Source organism: Cetorhinus maximus, chromosome 11 (genome assembly GCF_964194155.1).
Source record: "Cetorhinus maximus chromosome 11, sCetMax3.hap1.1, whole genome shotgun sequence".
In the NCBI taxonomy this organism is placed as follows: domain Eukaryota; kingdom Metazoa; phylum Chordata; class Chondrichthyes; order Lamniformes; family Cetorhinidae; genus Cetorhinus; species Cetorhinus maximus.
In genome coordinates this window covers 37,692,012-37,706,580 of record NC_135889.1, presented here as the reverse complement: position 1 = coordinate 37,706,580, position 14,569 = coordinate 37,692,012, and the positions used below count along the sequence as shown (strand labels likewise).

The following is a 14,569-nucleotide window of genomic DNA, read 5'->3' as shown; positions in this document are numbered from 1 at the left end:
CCTCAGTTGGGAGGGAGTCCCACCTCAAAGAGTTATTGGCCAACTAGATTGTCTGGCACAAAAACAAAAATACCTGGAAAAACTCAGCAGGTCTGACAGCATCTGCGGAGAGGGATACAGTTAACGTTTCGAGTCCAAATGACTCTTCATCAGAACTAAGGAAAAATAGAAAAGAGGTGAAATATAAGCTGGTTTAAGGGGGGTTGGGACAGGTAGAGCTGGATAGAGGGCCAGTGATAGGTGTAGATTGCCAAAAGATGTCATAGACAAAAGAACAAAGAGGTGTTGACGATGGTGATATTAGCTAAGAAATGTGCTAATGGGGACATTAAGGGTAGAAAGCAGGACGAGCAAGGTACAGATAGCCCTAGTGGGGGTGGGGTAGGGTGGGGGGGGTGCGGGTATCGAAATAGGCTAAAAGGTAGAGATAAAACAATGGATGGAATCACATTTAAAAATAATGGAAATAGGTGGGAAAAGAAAAATATATATAAATTATTGGAAAAAGGAGATCGGAAAGGGGGTGGGGATGGAGGAGAGAGTTCATGATCTAAAGTTGTTGAACTCAATATTCAGTCTGGAAGGCTGTAAAGTACCTAGTCAGAAGATGAGGTGCTGTTCCTCCTGTTCTGGCCCTCTATCCAGCTCTACCTGTCCCACCCTCCCTTAAACGAGCTTATATTTCACCTCTTTTCTATTTTACCTTAGTTCTGATGAAGAGTCATTCGGACTCGAAATGTTAACTGTATCCCTCTCCGCAGATGCTGTCAGGCCTGTGAAGTTTTTCCAGGTATTTTTGTTTTTGTTCTAGATTTCCAGCATCCGCAGTATTCTGCTTTTAGATTGTCTGGCAGCTCCCTAGTCCTAGCACTGCCAGAAGCTGCAGTGGATACAACTGGGACTTCAAGCAGTCCCCAGATTAAGTCCTAGGAGTCCAGGACCAGATAAATGTGAGGGTCTTATGGGGGAGGGGAGGTGAGGCCTAGGAAGGCGTTGGGCAGAAGGGGGGAGGGAGTTAGTGGAGAAGTTGTGGGGGGAGGCTGGGAAGGAATACCTGCAGGGGCCAGACTTTTGGGAGTCGCCCGATGTTGAAAGGAGGCCATTGATGGAGGCCAAGGCCTGAGCAGGGTCACTTTTCGGGCTTCCCCCTACCCCTTAATTCTTCTCACCAGCCTGAAAATTGAAGCTGGCCGGGAAATAGCCCTCAAGTGGTTAATAATTCGCCACTTAAGGCCTCATTTGGGGCAAGGGCTGGCCAGCCTATGCTTTGCCTGTTCCACTGTAAAATTGGGAAAGCCAACCGAAGAATTTGGAATATGGCCGCCGCCGGCCTACAAACCCACCGGCGGGGGAATGTAATATTCTGCCCTAACAGATTTCCTTCTTGTATGCTGCAAACAAATTAACCCTTCTTGTATGTTGCAAACAAATTAACCTCAATAGTATTAAATGTTTGTAAATATTGGGAAGTTATGCAAGTTTTATCCTGGTTTTGGTCTACTTACATTGAGTACAGAAAGGTTTAAAACAACTAGAGAACCAGGTTCCATTTTCCTGGTTAATTTTTATAGAACAATTTGGCATAGATTAATCTTAAGGGATTCTGCTGGAAATAAAAAGTGACTATGAATAGCTGTAAGGTCATCAAAACACAATAATAAAGTCAGAGGTGACAGGATGTATTAATACTCACAGCCACAGGATGAAAATAAGATACCTTGTTATCATCTGTAAGATCCTTACAACCTAGTGTTAAGCACGCCTCAGGGGTCAGCTGTTACTATTACAGGCAGTGTAAGAAACCTGTATTCAGCTTTGATATTCTTGGATTAAGATGAGAGAATATGTGGGTGGCTTGATTAGTTCCAGCAGCGAAGAGCTGGACTTACAATAATAGGGGTCACATTTATACACTTCCATCTACTCTCATTTGGTAAGCTCCAGCCAGGTCTCATTCATCTGCCACACAGAGACCTCCATCACAGGGGAAGGACAGATTAATTCTATCTACCCATAGTCAACTTGATTAATCACAGAAAGTGACACAACTGGCTCACAGCAATGTTTTACTTTGTAGAGATGTTGTGGTGCGGATTGAGCCTGTTTATTATGCAGTAAATGTAGTAACTCTTTTATTCACATATAAGTTTGAATGGTGCATGGTTTGAGCAGTTGGGCACCCCAAAATCAGTCTGTCAATCTGCTCATTGTTTATACTTTAAAGTAAACACGAGTTTCCTGCTCTCCCCACCAGATTTATTAAAAAATTTAATGTGCAAGAAGGTTTCAGCCATCCTCAACTCATCCATCCTCCAGGGCAGAACGTCACTGGGCTCTCCATTTATTTTACTATATTTTTACTTCACTATAAGCAAACAAACTCCCACAGCTAACTTTCTTATACCCCACTTCCTGTAAGGACTTCCACTTTCCTAGTTTCTCCACCTCTGTCGCATCTGGTTCAACATTGCAACCTTCCACACTAGTGTTTTCAATATGTCTTCTTGCTCCTCAACTAAAGATTCCCCCCTATCGTGTCTGACAGGGCCCCCAACCCTTCTACACATTTCTACTTCCCCTCCCTCCCAAAACCGTAATAGGGTTCACCTTGTCCTCAACTTGCACTCATCAGCTTCATATTCAACCATTTCCTCAATTTCCAATGTAATACCACCATCAATCATATCTTCCTCTCTTTCAGCATTTGAAAGGACCATTCCGTCCACGATACCCTGGTTCACTCCTCAGCCATCCCCAACACCCCGTCCTTGTCCGATGGCATTAATTGGCTAGGTTGGACTTGTCCTGCTTTTTTGTGGACAGGCCATACCTGGGCAATTTTCCACATTGCTGGGTAGATGCCAGTGTTATAGCTGTACTGGAATAGCTTGGCTAGGGGTGCGGCTAGTTCTAGAGCACAAGTCTTTAGTATTCCATTGCCAGAATGTTATCAGGGCCCATAGCCTTTGCAGTATCCAGTGCCTTCAGCTGTTCCTTGATATCACATGGAGTGAATCGAATTGGCTAAACGCTGGCACCTATAATGCTGGGGACCTGATAAGGAGGCCGAGATGGATCAACTACTCAGCACTTCTGGCTGAAGACTGTAGCGAATACTTCAGCCTTATCTTTTGCATTGATGAGCTAGGCTCCACCATCATTGAGGATTGGAATTTTGTGGAGCTTCCTCCTCCAGTTAGTTGTTTAATTGTCTACCACTATTCATGACTGGATGTGGCAGGACTCCAGAGCTTTGATCTGATCAGTTGGTTGTGGGATCGCTTAGCTCTATCTGTCACATGCTGTTTACACTGTTTGACATGCATAGAGTCATAGAGTTATACAGCACGGAAACAGGCTCTTCGGCCCATCGTGTCCGTGCCAGCCATCAAGCATCAATCCTAATCCCATTTTCCAGCGCTAGGCCCATAGCCCTGTATGCTATGGTGTTTGAAGTGCTCTTCTAAATACTACTTAAATGTTGTGAGGGTTCCTGCCTCTACCACCCCTTCAGGCAGTGTGTTCCAGATTCCCACCACCCTCTGGGTGAAAAAATCTTTCCTCAAATCCCCTCTAAACCTCCTGCCCCTTACCTTAAATCTATGCCCCCTGGTTATTTACACCTCCGCTAAGGGGAAATCTTTTTTCCTATCTACCCTACCTATGCCCTTCATAATTTTGTATACCTCTATCAGGTCCCCTTCAGCCTTCTCTGCTCTAAGGAAAATAACCCTAGCCTATCCAGTCTCTCTTCATAGCTGAAACGCTCCAGCCTAAGTAACATCCTGGTGAATCTCCTCTGCACCCTCTCCAGTGCAATCACATCCTTCCTATAGTGTGGCGACCAGAACTGCACACAGTACTCCAGCTGTGGCCTAACTAGCATTTTATACAGCTGCAACATAACCTCCCTGCTCTTATACTCTACACCTTGGCTAATGAAGGTAAATATCCCATATGCCTTCTTAACCACCTTATCTACCTGTGCTGTTACCTTCAGGGATCTATGGACATGTACACTAAGGTCCCTCTGATCCTCTGTACCTCCTTCCAAATTTTTGCTCATGTAGTACTAGATGTTGCATAAGCAGCCTGATAATTTAGCGACATTGGAGCAGTCGCGAGAAGTATTGGTAAAGTAGAGCTGGGTGTTGTCAGCAAACATGTGAAGACTAACGCCATGCTTTCAGATGGTGTCACCAAGGGGGTAGCACGTAAACAATGAATCTTCAGGGGAGAGAGGTTAAAACAGCGAGACTGTATTCCCTTGCCATGTTAGTCCTCCCAAAATGCATCACCTCACACTTTTCAGGATTAAATTCCATTTGCCACTGCTCTGCCCATCTTACCAGCCCATCTATATCATCTTGTAACCTAAGGCTTTCCTCCAACTATTTACAATCTATATTAATGACTTGGATTCAGGGTAGAAGGTACTATAGCTAAATTTGCAGATGACACCAAAATAGGTGGGAATGTAAGTTGCAATGAAGAAATAAGAAATTTACAAATGGATATGGACAGGTTAGGTGAATGGACCAAAATTTGGCAGATAGAGTTAAACGTGGATAAGTGTGAGGTTATCCATTCTGGTTGGAAGAATAAAAAGGTGACTTATTATTTAAGTGGAGAGAAGCTTCAGAATGCTTCAGTGCAGAGGGATCTGGGTGTCCTCGTGCTTGAACCGCTGAAAGCTAGTATGCAGGTACAGCAGCTAATAAGGAAGGCAAATGGAATTTTGGCATTTATTGCTAAAGGAATAGAGTATAAAAATAGGGAAGTGTTGCAACTGTACAAGGCATTGGTGAGACCGCACCTGGAGTACTGTGCACAGTTTTGGTCCCTTTACTTGAGGAAGAATGTAGTTGCATTGGAGGTGATTCAGAGGAGGTTCACTAGGTTGATTCCAGAGATGCGGGGCTTGTCTTATGAGGAGAGATTGAGCAGTTAGCCCTGTACTCGCTAGAGTTTAGAAGGATGAGAGGAGACCTAATTGAGGTATATAAGATGCTAAAGGCGAAAGACAAAGTAAATGTGGAGCGGATGTTTCTCCTTGTGGGGCATTCTAGAACGAGAGGCCATAGTTTTAGGCTAAGGGGTAGTAGATTTAAATCAGAGATGAGGAGGAATTATTTTTCCTCAAAGGGTCGTGAATCTGTGAAATTCACTACCTCAGAATGCAGTGGATGCCGGGACGCTGAATAAATTTAAGGAGGAGATAGACAGATTTTTAATTAGTAACCGGCTGAAAGGGAGAGGGCAGGAAATTGGAGTTGAGGCCGAAATGAGATCAGCCATGATCGTATTAAGTGGCGGGGCAGGCTCGAGGGGCTGAATTGCTTCCTCCTGCTCCTAGTTCTTATGGTCGTCACTATTTACGACACAACCAATTTTCGTGTCATCTGCAAACTTACTGATCATACCTCCTATATCCATGTCCAAATCATTAATTTACACTACAATCAGCAAGGGTCCCAGCACCGATCCCTATGGTACACCACTCGTCACAGGCTTCCAATCGTAAAAACAACCGTCGACCATCACCCTCTGTCTCCTGCCCTCTAAGACAATTTTGGATCCGATTTTCCAAGTTGCCCTGGATCCCATGGGCTCTTACCTTCTGTGGACAGAAGCTCATCTCAGCGTCAAATATTATACCAAGGTTGTAAATAGTTGGGCTTAAACTCATACCGTTGCCATGGAGAGAGATAGAGTTGGTAGCTAGGGAACAGAGTTTGGAACTGGGACTGAAAACAATGGCTACAGTCTCCCCAATATTTAATTCGAGGAAATTTTTGCTCATGTAGTACTAGATGTTGCATAAGCAGCCTGATAATTTAGCGACATTGGAGCAGTCGCGAGAAGTATTGGTGAAGTAGAGCTGGGTATTGTCAGCATACTTGTGAAGACTAACGCCATGCTTTCGGATGGTGTCACCAAGGGGGTAGCACGTAAATAATGAATCTTCAGGGGAGTGAGGTTAAAACAGTGAGACTTCAAGAGAAAGAGGTTAAAACAGCAAGACTTCAACCGATAGAAGTTAAAACAGTGAGACTTCGGGAGAGGGAGGTTAAAACAGCGAGACTTCAGGAGAGAGAGGTTAAAACAATGGGACTGCGGGAGAGAGAGGTGAAAACAACGAGACTTCGGAACAGAGAGGTTAAAACCGTGAGACTTCAGGAGAGAGAGGTTAAAACAATGGGACTTCGGGAGAGAGAGGTGAAAACAACGAGACTTCGGAACAGAGAGGTTAAAACCGCGAGACTTCAGGAGAGAGAGGTTAAGACAGTGAGACTTCGAAAGAGAGAGGTTAAAACAGCGAGACTTCAGAACAGAGAGGTTAAAACAGCAAGACTTCAGGGGAGAGGTTAAGTAACAAAACTTCAGGAGAGAGAGGTTAAAATAGCGAGACTTCAGGAGAGAGGTTAAAACAGAGAGACTTCAGGAGAGAGAGGTTAAAATAGCGAGACTTCAGGAGAGAGAGGTTAAAACAGTGAGGCTTCAGGAGAGAGAAGTTAAAATAGTGAGACTTGGGAGACAGGTGAAAAAAGCGAGACTTCAGGGGAGAGAGAGGTTAAAAATGGCAAAACTTTGGGAGGGAGCGGTTAAAACAGCGAGACATCAGGAGAGAGGCGAAAGCAGTGAGACTTCGGGAGAGAGGTTAAAACAGCAAGACTTCAGAACAGAGAAGTTAAAACAGCGAGGCTTTGGGAGAGAGAAGATAAAATAGCGAGACTTGGGAGAGAGGTGAAAAAAGCGAGACTTCAGGAGAGAGAGGTTAAAACAGCGAGACTTCGGTAGAGAGGTTAAAACAGCAAGATTTCAGGACAGAGAGGTTAAAACAGCGAGACTTCGGTAGAGAGGTTAAAACAGCAAGATTTCAGGACAGAGAGGTTAAAATAGTGAGACTTTGGGAGAGAAACTAAAACAGTGAGACTTCAGGAGAGAGGCTAAAACAGTGAGACTTCAGGAGAGAGAGGCTTAAACAGTGAGACTTTGAGTCAGAGAGGTTAACACAGTGAGACTTCAGAAGAGAGAGGCTGAAACAGTGAGACTTCAGGAGAGAGATTAAAACAGTGAGACTTTGAGACAGAGAGATTGTCACAGAGAGACTTTGGGACAGAGAGGTTAATACAGTGAGACCTCAGGACAGAGAGGTGAAAACAGCGAGACTTCAGGACAAAGAGGTTAAAACAGCATGTAGTCCTGTTTTGTAGTTTCACCAGGTTGACGCTTCATTTTCCTGGAGGCCTGGTGCTGCTCCTGGCATATCCTCCTGCACTGTTCATTGAACCAGGGTTGATACTCTGTCTTGATATAATGGTAGAGTGGGGGATATACCGGGCCCTGAGGTTACAGATTGCTGTTGAATACAATCCTGTTGCTGTTGATGGCTCAGCGAAAGTGAAGCAGCAATTCACTTATACACCTTTCAATTTAGTATACTGTATTTGCTGCTCACAACGCGGTCTCCTCTCTGTTCAGTCCACAAGCATGATTCTGAGCTCCCAGCCACCTGTCATGTTCATTTTCCACCTTGCTCCCACTCTGACCTTTCTTTTCTTGGCCTGTGACTCTGTCCCAGTAAAGCCCAACACAAGCTCGAGGAACAGCACTTCATCTTTCGACTCGGCATCTGTCGCCTTTTGGACTCACCATTGTGTTCAACAATTTTAGATAATAACTTCTATCCTGCAGTTATTCTGCCATTCACAAAATATGGACACATTTTTTGTTAATTCACTTGTTCCATAATCACTCCCTTTGACCGTGCACAATGAAACCTCTTGTCATTTAATCTTTTCTGCCTTCCACTAGATTACAGACCTTGCCTTTTTTCCTTCTTTCACCCTCCCTCCTTTCACTTGCTCAAAACCTATTACATTTCTAACTTTTCCCAGTTCTGATGGGAGATGGAGATGATGACCTGGTGACTGAACGAGTAATCCAGAGGCCCAGGCTATTGCTCTGCGGCTGTGGCTTCAAACCCCGCCATGGCAGCTGGTAGAATTTAAATTCAATTAATAAATTTGGAATATAAAGCTTGTCTCTATAATGGTGACCATGCAACTATCATCAATTGTTGCAAAAACCCCTCTGGTTCGCTAAGGTCCTTTAGGGAAAGAAATCTGCTGTCCTTACCTGGTCTGGCCCACATGTGACTCCACAGCAATGTTGTTGACTCTTAACTGTCTAACTGTCCTCTGAAATGTTCAGTTCAAAGGAAATTAGGGGTGGGCAACAAATGCTGGCTTTGCCAGTAATGCCCATAACCATAAAAGAATAAAGGAAAAAAATAATCAGCCTGAAATGTTGAGAAGTGTTTAATGCCCCTCGCACCAGAGGCATGTTCAGAGGTGGAAATACAATAAGATTTACAGTGCATACATGTAAACGCACAAAGCGTGATGAATAGGTTTGGTGAGCTGCAGGAGCAGATAGCCACATGGGGATATGGGGCTGGATTTTACAGCTATAAATCAGGTGGGCTACCCTCCTCCATGAAGATAAAATGCGACATCATGATGTTGGGTCAGCAATATAATGTCACCATGCCAGTCTTGGACATTACAGAAGGTGAGCGGGTGCCGAAATTGGAAGCCTGACTGCCATTTTGAAATTACCAAGTAACAAGCTATTGAGCTTATTAAAGATAATAAAAACAGGAAATGCTGGAAAAACTCAGCATGTCTGGCATCATCTGTGGAGATGAGTCTGAAGGCTGCAGCTCTGAAGAAGAATCAAACGGACTCAAAACGTTAACTCTGTTTCTATCTCTACAGAGGCTGCCAGACCTGCTGAGTTTTTTCAGCATTTCTTGTTTTTATTTCAGCTACCGCAGTATTTAGCTTTTATTTTCGAACTTATTAAAGAGTCACGTATGCAATTTTTCATTGCCTGCTGCATTTTTTTGGTGTTGGATGGGAAAAGATTTGGGAGTGCTTTACAGCAGGTATGATGAGGCGGCACAGGGGCAGAAGAAAAGACCTGCCTCCGGGGACCAGGCTGCATGGAGCAGCAGATCCCACTGGTGAAAGTGGCAGCATCTGTATGTTTTTTTACTTCATTTAACTTCAGCTCCCGTCCTTTCCCTGAGACCTCCATACTTAGCTGGTCCTGGACTCACAGGACTTTGATTTTGGAGACTGCTCATAGTCCCAGTCCTGTCCACTGCAGCTTCTGGTGCTGCTGGGACTCAAGGGCTGCCGACCATCCTAAACCTTGCCATCCTAAAAATCTTGGCCATGAAATTTATGTGGCAAAATGAGGAGAGGCAATATTAACTGAAGGGTACAACCCTATAGTAGGTACAAGAACAGAGAGACCTGGGGTACTGTATACATGCATAAATCATTGAAAGTGATAGAACAAATTGAGAAAGTTAAAAAGGCATAGGGGTTCCTGAGCTTTATGAATTGAGGTACAGAATGCAAAAGCAAGGAATAGATGAATTACCTTTATAAAACACTAGTTCATCCTTAATTGGTGTATTGTGTGCATTTCTGGGTACCACTTTAGGAAGGATATGAAGACTTTAGAGAAGTTGCAGAAAAGATTTATGAGAATGGTTCCAAGGACTTCAGTAATGTGGATAGATTGGAGCAGCTGGGGGTGTTCTCATTAGAGAAGAGAAGGTTAAGAAAAGATTTAATAGGGGCTTTCAAAATCATGAGGTGTTCAGATAGAGAGAAACCGTTCACATAATCAGAAAGGTTGAGAATCAGAAGACACAGGTTTAAAGTGATTGTCAAAAGAACCAAAGACAATACAAAGAAAAGCTTTTTTACACACCAAGTGGTTGCAAGCTGGAATGAATTGCCTAAAAGGGTGGTGCAGGCAGTTTCAATCATGATTTTCAAAAGGATATTGGATAAGCACCTGAGAGGAAAGAAATTGCGAGGCTGCAGAGAAAGGGCTGGGTACGCGGACGAGCTAAATCGCTCATGCAGAGCTGACACAGACATAAGTGGCTGAATGCACTCCTTTGTTGCAATTATTCTATGATAGGTGTCAGTTCCATATTCTATGCAATGCTTCTTCAACTGAGCCCAGCTTAATGCCATTCAAATCAAAGGGACCAATGTTGGTTTAATTTATCATTATCAACTTTTACTAAGTACAAAGAAAGTTGTAGGTAAGCTCCAAGAAAAAAAATTAATGGAATGGATAGAGAAAGTAATAGATTGTAACTCAATAATATTGAAATTTGCTAATGATTTTCTTACACCATATGTTTTGCGTTTGTCCCACAGGATTCTACAAGACAGAAGCATGAGCGTAAGAAAACTGTATCATTCAGTAGCACACCTTCTGAAAGGAAAATTAACAGTGCCATTGACTGTATTAGCTTCATGCAGGCTGGCTGTGAACTGAAGAAAATCCGGTCGAATACTCGCATCTATAGTCGCTTTTTTACTTTAGACCTTGACCTTCAGGCTTTGCATTGGGAACCTTCGAAGAAGGATCCTGAAAAGGCTAAAATTGATGTTTCTTCTCTTAAAGAGGTCCGGGTTGGAAAAAATACAGAAACTTTCAGAAGCTGTGCAGTTGTGGATCAGATTTGTGAAGACTGTTCCTTCTCATTAATATATGGGGAAAACTATGAGTCTTTGGACCTGGTAGCCACTTCTGCAGACATAGCCAACATCTGGATCACAGGCCTCCGTTATGTTACTTCACATAGTAAGCAAGCTCTGGATTTGATAGAAGGCAACCAAAATACACTGAGGAACAAGTGGCTCTATTCTGTGTTTAAACAAGCTGACATAGATGGTAATGGAATTATGTTGGAAGACCAAGCTGTGAAGCTGATTATGCAATTCAATCAAGGTTTGAAAGAATCAAAAATCAGAGTTAAGTTTAGAGAGATACAGAATCATACAGGAAAGCTAACCACCAGGGTAACAAAGGAGGAGTTTACTGATGTTTACTGTGATCTTTGCACTAGACCTGAGGTGTATTTCTTGCTTGTGCAAATTTCTGGGAATAAAGAATATCTAGATGCCAAAGACTTGATGATTTTTTTAGAAACAGAACAAGGAATCATAAATGCAACAGAAGAAATGTGCCTTGATCTTATACGGAGGTATGAACCTTCGCAGCAAGGTCAGATGAACGGTAATCTTGGCATTGATGGTTTTACTCAGTATCTGATATCATCAGAGTGCAATATATTTGATCCAGAGCACAATAAAGTCTGTCAGGATATGACTCAGCCTCTATCCCATTATTATATCAATGCATCTCACAACACCTATCTGACAGAAAATATCGCTAGAAGCCCTTCTGAACTGCATGGATATATTAAGGCCTTAAAGTTGGGCTGCAGGAGTATTGAGCTTGATGTGTATGATGGTCCAAACGAACCAGTTGTTAGTAAACGCAACAATGTCACCTCACCAGTCAGCTTCCATAATGTCATTAAAGTGATTAATCAGTATGCCTTTGTAGCTTCAGAGTACCCTTTGATTATTTGTTTGCGAAATCATTGCTCAGTAGGACAACAAAAAGTCATGGCTCAGAAAATGAAAATGATCTTTGGAAACAAAATGTTTACAGAACCACCAAATTCAACAGCAAGCTATCTCCCATCGCCAGAGAAACTAAAGAGAAAAATTATCTTGAAGGGAAAAAAATTGCCACAAAACATGAATTTATCAGAAGGTGATGTGACAGATGAAGATGAAGAAGCAGAGGTTTCCCGAAGGTTAACAGATACATTTTTTGTTACTAAGCGGACTATTCATCTGTGTCGGGAACTCTCTGATTTGGTCACTCTATGTCAGCCTGCGCAGTTCAACAATTTTCATGATTCAATGAAGAAGCAGAAATACTGGGAAATATATAATTTTAGTGAACCTGAGGCACGCACATTGGCAAATGAGTATCCAGAAGACTTTGTGAACTACAATAAGAGATTTCTGTCACGAGTATATTCTGGCCACTTGGGTTTTGAGTCAAGCAATTTGAATCCACAAGAATTCTGGAATTGTGGCTGCCAAATTGTAACCATAAACTATCAGACTCCTGGTCCAATGTTGGATCTTAACATTGGTTGGTTTCGACAGAATGGGTGTTGTGGCTATGTGCTTAGGCCTGCGATTATGCGTGATGAGGTGTCCTATTTCAATGCTTATACTAAGGGAATAGTTCCAGGAGCCTTACCTCAGGTTTTACATATAAAAATCATCAGTGGTCAGATGTTTCCAAAGCCTAAAGGTTCTGGTACAAAAGGGGATGTCATAGATCCATATGTGTATGTGGAAATTCGTGGGATTCCTGCAGATTGTGCTGAAATGAGGACCAGGACTGTTCATCTAAATGGAGAGAATCCTATTTTTGAAGAAAGTTTTGAATTTGAAATCAACCTGCCTGAGCTTGTAACGGTTCGATTTGTTGCTTTAGATGACGATTACATTGGGGATGAATTTATTGGCCAGTACACTATCCCATATGAGTGTTTGCAGTCTGGTTATCGACATATTCCTTTGCATTCATTCACTGGGGAAGAAATTGAACTTGCTACGCTTTTTGTTCACATTGCAACAACTGACCGAAGAGGTGGGGGAAAGGCTCACAAGCGTGGATATTCGGTCAGAAAAGGGAAGAACACAATAAAATACACCATGTTAAGGAGTACTGGAATCAAGGTTGTTGACGATACCTTCAAAATTGCAGGCCAACCATTGCGTGAAGCTGCAGATATCCGAGAAAATGTGCAGGTAATGAATTGTTGGAGATAAAATGTTTTGTAATCTTTAGAATTGTTACTAGATCAAGTTGCACTAAGCAACTGGCCTATGTAATACTTCTTAAACTGTGCTGAAAGCGAGTACACAGCTTGTAGAGGCACAAAAATAGCACCAAAGCACCCACTGCCCTGTTTCTACTAATATCCAGGTCTCTGCCATTTTTGTGAGCTTCTTGACACGAGCGAGCTAGGTGCCATGTTAGCCTGTGCAAATAGGGATCTTGTGGCAACCCTCCATGGCCTCGACCTATCTGTATAACCTTCTGCAGCCCTACAGTTCTCTGAAATCTCTGCACTCCTCCAATTCCGACATGTTGTGTCTCTTGAGTAGTGCTGAAAAAAGACATTTTGTCGAAGCTTTTCATCTTGCACTCATCAGGACCATCTCGTTCAAACTCCGTAACATCATCCCACTCCAACTCTGCCTCAGCTCATATGCTGCTGAAACCCTCATCCACCCCTAGATCTGACTATGTCATTGGCACTCCTAACTAGCCCTGTACATTCTACTCTCTGTACACTTGAGGTCATTCAAAACTCTCTTGCCTGTGTTCTAACTTGCATCCAGTCCTATTCCTCCATCATCTCTTTACTTGCTAATCTACACTGGCTCCTGGTTAAGCAACACCTTTATTTTAAAATTCTCATCCTTATTTTTAGATCTCTCATTGCAGTTTCCCTCCCTATGGATGGAATTTTACGCCAGCCGATTTTACGGTTCCACCCCCGCTACAACGGGTCCAAAAAATTCCTCCATATCTCTGTAATCTCCTCCAGCCCCGCAATCATCTGAGATATCTGCGCTCATATAATTCTGGCCTCTTGAGTATCTCTGATTTGAACCACTTAAATATTGGTGGCTGTTCTTTCAGCTGCCAAGGCCCTAAGCTCTGGAATTCCTTCCCTAAACCTCTCTGCCTCTCTTTCCTACTTTAAGACACTCCTTAAAACCTACCTCTTTGACCAAGCTTTTGATCATCTGACCTAATGTCTCCTTATATGGCTCGGTGTCAATTTTTACTTGATAACCTTCCTGTGAAGTGCTTTGGGACATTTTATTACATTAAATACATAATATAAATACATGTTATCGTTGTTGATGAAATGGCTGAATTTTAATTTAATGTAACGTGGTTTAAATGTCTGTTCATGGAAATGTGAGGACAAAAAAACAAGCTAATGCATCTGAATTTAAATTGAAAAAGCTTGTTTTAATACAGTTTTTTTTACATAGTAAATGGTGTTATAGTCCAGAAAACCAGTTGGTGAAGGATATAACTGAAACCAATCTTTACACATGTTTATAAGCATTTATTTACATAGTTATGGAATATAGGCACCAACCACAGAGAACATCAGTGTCCAGTTATAGTGACACAAGTGAATTCCCAGTTAATATCTGCCATCTCCCTACAATTAAACACGATTAATGTGTAATAAAGATATTGTACAGTTATTTATAAGTAATTACAGCATTTCCACACAGGGTAATGACATTGATCTACATATTTGGTGCTTATAGATTTAACTGATTTTAAATTATTTATATTACATGTATAGTTACACAATTAGTGAATTGCTGCATTTGGCAACTTTTGGATTGCACTTATATTGCTTTTCATCGTCTAGGCTTAGATAACCAGAGCTGTAATGAGTTCATTTAAGTCTAAATGGGGTAACTGAATTTCTCTGCAAATTATTTTTTTCAGTGACTTCTGAGAGACCTGATTGCTGAAGTGATAAATGACGAGGACCTTTTTCATATGATCTCACTAAAATTAATGCTGTTAGGAGTAATTTACCATTGGTGTACATTGT

The 14,569-nt window shown here is 42.3% G+C and overlaps 1 protein-coding gene across 2 annotated transcripts in view; it reads left to right on the top strand.

Moving 5' to 3' along the window:
- LOC144686515 (inactive phospholipase C-like protein 1) overlaps nt 1-14,569 on the top strand; it is a 453,264-nt gene that overhangs the window by 349,150 nt on the left and 89,545 nt on the right. For both annotated transcript variants that reach the window (XM_078551817.1, XM_078551816.1), the window contains one exon: nt 10,254-12,722. In XM_078551817.1, coding sequence (XP_078407943.1) covers nt 10,254-12,722 — 2,469 coding nt within the window. The remainder of the gene's footprint in view (nt 1-10,253; nt 12,723-14,569) is intronic.